The sequence below is a fragment of the Triticum aestivum genome, chromosome 2D (genome assembly GCF_018294505.1).
Source record: "Triticum aestivum cultivar Chinese Spring chromosome 2D, IWGSC CS RefSeq v2.1, whole genome shotgun sequence".
Lineage (NCBI taxonomy): Eukaryota > Viridiplantae > Streptophyta > Magnoliopsida > Poales > Poaceae > Triticum > Triticum aestivum.
This window is the reverse complement of record NC_057799.1, coordinates 172285390-172291422: the sequence shown is the minus strand read 5'-3', so window position 1 is coordinate 172291422 and position 6033 is coordinate 172285390. Positions and strand designations below refer to the sequence as shown.

General features: G+C 48.5%; 1 protein-coding gene across 1 annotated transcript; it reads left to right on the top strand.

The window, feature by feature from the left end:
• The first annotated feature begins 518 nt into the window (after positions 1-518).
• On the top strand, positions 519-2136 carry LOC123052406 (uncharacterized). The gene is made up of 2 exons (XM_044475559.1): positions 519-1249; positions 1444-2136. Exons 1-2 carry the CDS (start codon positions 670-672, stop codon positions 1839-1841), a joined length of 978 nt encoding a protein of 325 aa, XP_044331494.1. The 5' UTR covers positions 519-669; the 3' UTR covers positions 1842-2136.
• Positions 2137-6033: the final 3897 nt, after the last annotated feature.

The following is a 6033-nucleotide window of genomic DNA, read 5'->3' as shown; positions in this document are numbered from 1 at the left end:
CCCGACCGTTTGAAGATGGAAGCCCCCCTCTCTCTCAACAGCCATCATCATGTATTAATTCATCTACAATCTCCGATCACTTCTGCCTTTACCATCTCCATCCAGCCTGTACAAAGACATGCCACGACATCTGAACTGTTACTCGTACATCTGCAGTAACAGAGTTGATTAAGATATGGGATTTCTTCACCAGCAGGTGAACAACAAACAGTTTGATTAAGCATAAGCACAGTAGTAATTTATTCGCAAAGAAAATAAGCACAGTAGTAATTCGTAATCAGGAAAGGTCGACGTCCACTAGTCTCCACCGGCCAAAGACCCCGCGGTCACACGGGCCACACTACTCATGATGGTCTAGACCTTTCCGTTCCGTGCAACGGGAAAACGTGCGGCAGGCCTCTCCCGTGCATCCCCCGCCGTCCAAAGCCCACATCCGACGGCCCGCGTCTCACCGTCATCCCCCCGCCCGGCCCGCGCGTACGGGTATCAGGGGAGCTCAAAGCCGCTCCGCTATAAATCGCCGCCCGTCCCGGTGCGCCCACCTCCCGCTTGCTCGCTTCGCTTCCATTCATTTCGCGCACAAACGCACCGCACGCGCACGGTCACGGTGAGTGGGGGAGAAGGAAGGAGGACGGTCGAGAGGATTCTGGTGGCGGCTGCGAGGAGGCGATGGGGTGCGCGCGGACGGTGAAGGCCGGGGCCGCGGCCGCGGCGGCCGTGCTGGTGGCCGCCGGGGTGAGGCTGGTGGGGCCGGCGGCGGCGGGGTTCGTGGCGGAGGAGATCCCGCGCGCGCAGGCGGCGGCCGCCACCTGGCTCACGCCGCCCTACCTGTACCTCGTCATCAACGCCATCATCATCTCCATCGCCGCGTCCTCCAAGTTCCAGACCAGCCGCGCGTCGGGCTCCCACGCCGCTGTGGGGACGGAGCCGGTTCCAGTGCCTTCGCCGGCTCTGGCGATGCCGATGGAGTTGCCTGCACCCGCAGTGGCCATGGCGATGGCGGTGCCCGTTCCGGTGGCACGTGTTCCTGAGGACGTGCCGGTCGTCAAGACGCCCCCTGCGCCGGTGCCGGCGCCGGAGATGGCGGAGGAGGAGGACTTCCTGATTTCAAGATCTGCATGGACGCCGCAGCGAAGGGTCACGGAGGCGGAGGTTGAGGTGGCGCCGTTCGCGGACCTGACGAACAAGAGGGAGAAGCCGCTGTCGTCTGCGCGGTTCGGCCGGAAGGCGGCCAAGCCCAGCCCAGAAGGTAACAACAACACGGCCTAATACTCTGAGCAATTCGCCAAGCTATTTAATTCATCGAATTTTGCTTAAAAAAATTAATTCATCGACTATTCTGGCCTACAAAGACCAGACTTCGCCGAATCTTGAACGCTTTTGTGGAATTCTCTTGCAAGAAAAGAAATTTTGTGTTGATGTCGATTGTGCATGTCGTCGCAGGCAGCAGGGCGCTGCGTGTGTCGCGGCCGCGGAGGGAGGACACTCTGGAGAGCACGTGGAAGGCCATCACGGAGGGGCGAGCGCCGCCGCTGGCGCGACACCTCAAGAAGTCGGACACCTTCGACACCCGCCCGGGCCGTCGCCCGTCCGGCGGCGGCGAGGAGGTGGTGCCCCCCGCGGCGACGATGCGCAAGGCCGAGACGTTCAACGACCCTGCCATCGCCATGGGCGGCGCAGGCGAGAGGAAGGTGCGGCGCGAGCCGTCGCTGGGGCAGGACGAGCTGAACCGGCGCGTGGAGGCCTTCATCAACAAGTTCAACATGGAGATGCGGCTGCAGCGGCAGGAGTCGCTGAAGCACTACAGCGAGATGGTCGGCAGCGGCGGCGGTCGTTACTGAAGCGAGTTCCTCCCAGGAACTGAACTCGGGATGAGAACAGCAAAGCAAGTTACTTCTTTTTTTGTTGGTGTGCCGCTCGTTTTTGGCTCTGGTTTCCGTTTCTCCTCTGTAAGAAATGGTTCTGTCAATAACTCCTAGTAGTAGTAGTAAGAAGGTGATAGCGATAGTAGTTTTGCACAAGGGAGTCAAGTTGATATGGGGATGATGCAGATTAGTGAGGGCCTGGAGACCCCAATTTCTTTTGGGAGCCGGGCATGTGTATTAAGTCTTTTGCTTACTAAGCTGTTTCATGGCATCTCGGTGGTTCCTTTGCTCGATCTGTGCTGTGGTTTTCGTTGTTTGGGTTCACATCAGCGTAAGCACGTGACAGGGTCTGTTTACCTGAAGCTGTCGATTTGTTCATACAGTAGGGATCACACGACAAGGAGCCAGGTTTGAGAGGAAACAACGTTCAATTTTGGATGATCTGGATATGCTTCTTTGCGAGCAGGAACAACTGAGCACAGCATCTACAGCCGGACTTGCCAACAAATCCGGCATCCTATAGGGCTGCGGGGTGCGAACGCTACCGGGCAGCCCTTAAATCCACATGTCCACATCCGCGTATCTCATATTCGACATCCTATATCCATACAATATCATGCAACGTAGTGCGGGCAAAATCAAAATCCACATGTCCATATCCGCGTATCTCATATCCGACATCACATATCCATACAATATCATGCAAGGTAGTACGGGCAAAATCGACACTAAACTGGTAACTAATAGCAAACAGTCATAGTTTACACAGTTCAAACTGTCCGGCAAATTCTAGCTAGATATGGGAGGGCGGAGCTTCACCACTTCCTCGCTGGCCGAGCCGGAGCTGCTTGGCATTGATCCTCCGGAGTCGTCAGGCATCTGTCTCCGCCGTCGTAGGTGACCGATGGTACACCCACTGGAAGATATGTTCATTCTTGTTGGGCATCGCCGGCATCACGCGGCGGCAGCAGGAGAACTGCACAGTCGTGTCCGACACGGCCCCCATCTCCCTTGCCCTCTGCCTCTCATGGCGTGCGGCAGTAGAACCCACTGCTGTCTATGCGGAGAAGCGGCCGGAGGTGGAGGAGGCTGTCTGACGGATGGCGCCGATTGAGCCACCCTCGCAGATCCGCGCGCGGGGCAGGAAGGGCCGACCCTGGCATCGGCGTTGCAGCGACAGGCGGCGTTGCACCTGAACATGAGCTGCTGCCTGTATCCACCCGTGAGCGCTCCAGCGTGATGCAGAGTGCTAGCTCGTCCTCATCTCTGGAGTTGTCGCCGGACTGCCTGCCGGTGCTGGACATGGTCGCTGGCAGGATTTGACGGATTGGAGAAAGGGGAGCGGAGCGGAGTGAACTGAGGCCAGGGTTTGCTCCAGAGAGGGATTTTGTGGGGTTGGGGTGGGCCAGAGGTACACCGGGCGGATGTGGCGGACATGCCCGGGACGCCTCATATCCGCCCTAGATTTGGGCTGGATATGAGTGGCGTCAGTCAGCCCGGACGTTTGAGGACGGTTTGAGGCGTCCGGTTGGTTCGGCTTTTTATGATCACTCAATAACTGTTCCGCTCGCCCGCGCATTTGAGATGGGTTTGGGGCGCCTGGTTGTAGATGCTCTCATTCCTTATCTAGATCTGGAACTCCATTATAGCTTTACAACACAACAAGAGACAATTATAATGGTAAAAGGTTAGAGTATAGAAAGTAAATTCATATACAAGATCAGTGGCCATGGAGAAAGCGCAAAGTGGTAAGAGTCCCCTCACCCGTTGGATTGTAGATCAACGTCAACTAGGTCATCAATTGCTTCCGTTACACTACGCTGCTCAATGGTTTAGGTTTAGGTGTTGACCGATGAGTGATATTTTTACACTCATTCGCCCTTTGCTTAAACCAAGATATTTCATTAAAACTGAGATATTCGTGTCAATATTGCTACTAGTGACTAATGAATGCAAAGGATTCCACAAATCCTCTCTTTGATGTGTTTCCATAGAAAATGGGCTAAAAAGGAAAGAAATCATCATGAGGCGCACCAGAAGCCACGGAGCAAAATACGAGATTCCCCATATCTTTCATGCTAGATAAATCATAGGCGGTTCCCAAACATAAAATAAAGTGTATTTCCTTTTCCACCATTCTTTCGCAATCCATGGCTAGCCGTATCCACGGATGCCTTTCATACCAACACTTTCCAAGGAATTTATTATTGACAACATATAAATATATTTTTTCATTTCGGGACTGGGCATCCCTATTACCCACCACACTCTCGTGCAATGACAAGTGAATAAACACTCATCTTGAGAATAACATACCTAGCATGAAAAATATTGGTCACCCCCTGCCGCTTCATGAGCGGTACGAGCACACAAAAAAAATTCATTTATAAAATTAGAGTTGGCACATACAAATTTTATTGGAATGACATGGACCGCATATAGGTAGGTATGGTGGACTCATTTGGCACAACTTTGGGTTTAAGAAGTTGGATGCACAAGCAGTATTCTCGCTTGGTACAAATGAAGGCTAGCTAATAGATTGAGAAGCGACCAACCAATAAACAAAAACAATCATTACACATAACTAGCACCGAATAATGCACCACAAGTAGGATGTAACTTCAATGTATAACTATTGACTTTTGTGCTTGCATACGGAATCACAAACCTTAACACCAATATTCTTACTAAAGCATAATTACTCACCAACAAAACACATATTATTATCTCCATATCGCAGAACTATTGCAAGGAATCAAGCTTATAATATCTAATGATCTTCATGAAAGTTTTTATTATACCCCCTTTGAATATCTATTACTTTGGGACCAAATTCATATATTACCATTGCTACTAACAATCTCTCAAATAAATTAAAGTGAAGCACAAGAGCATACATTTCTTCAAAATAATTTCCGTTTTCAACTCTCAAAATAATATAACTGAAGCATGAGTATTTCTTCAAAATTTACTTAACTCTCAAAATAATCTAAGTGAAGCATGATAGCATTTCTTCAAAATTTACTAACTCTCAATCTATTCTAAGTGAAGCATGAGAGCACTTCTTCAAAAATTTAAACCACCACCGTGCTCAAAAAGTTATAAGTGAAGTACTAGAGCAATTCTAACAAATCATAACATCATTATGGCTCTCTCAAATAGGTGTGTCCAGCAGGATGATTGGGACAAACTAAAGAGCAAAACAAGCAAAGACTCATATAATACAGGACGCTCTAAGCAAAACTCATGATATGTGACGAATAAAAATATAACTCCAAATAAAATTGCCGATGGTCGTTAGAAGAAAGAGGGGATGCCTTCTGGGGCATCCCCAAGCTTAGTTGCTTGGGAGTCCTTGAATATTTACTTAGAGTGCCATGGGCATCCCCAAGCTTACGATCTTGCCACTCCTTATTCCTTCATCCATCGTGATCTCACCCAAAACTTGAAAACTTCAATCACACAAAACTTAACAAAACGTTCGTGAGATCCGTTAGTATAATAAAGCAAATCACCAGTTTGAGTACTATTGCAAACCCATTCATATTTTATTATTCTATTATACCTACTGTATTCTAACTTTACCATGGCTTATACACCCCGATACAATCCATAGATTCATCAAAAGAAGCACACAATGCAACGAAAATAGAATCTGTCAAAAAACAGAACAGTCTGTAGAAACATGAACTTTAACCATACTTTTGTAACTCCAAAAATTCTGAAATATTAGGACAACGTAGGTAATGTATATCAATCATGTGTATAAAATTCAAAAAAAATCGTCGCTCCAGTTATTTTTAAAAATTCTGGTATTGGACGTAAAAGTTTATGTTTTCCAACAGCGTCAATTCAACTATCGCCCAAGCCATCCTAAAGGCATTAGTTGGCACAAGCAATAATTATAACATAAAAAGCACAATCATAACATAAGAATAATTGTGTATTTATTAAAAAAAGAAAAGAAATAAAAATTTAAAGGATAACTATTGGGTTGCCTCCCAACAAGCGCTTTTGTTTTATGCCCCTAGCTAGGCATAATGCATAGTTTCAAGTATTGTCATCTTTCTTCTTATTTTCTATAGATGTGTTTTCATCCGGAGGTTTTTCAAATATGACATGAAACACATTATCCATAGAAATTTTAGCATTATCAAGTTGCCCATCT

Bases quoted from the DNA above. Each gene is read 5' to 3' on its own strand.
- LOC123052406 (XM_044475559.1), top strand. From the start codon at position 670: ATGGGGTGCGCGCGGACGGTGAAGGCCGGGGCCGCGGCCGCGGCGGCC. The intron at 1,250-1,443 runs GTAACAACAACA...ATGTCGTCGCAG, and splicing joins GGCCAAGCCCAGCCCAGAAG to GCAGCAGGGCGCTGCGTGTG.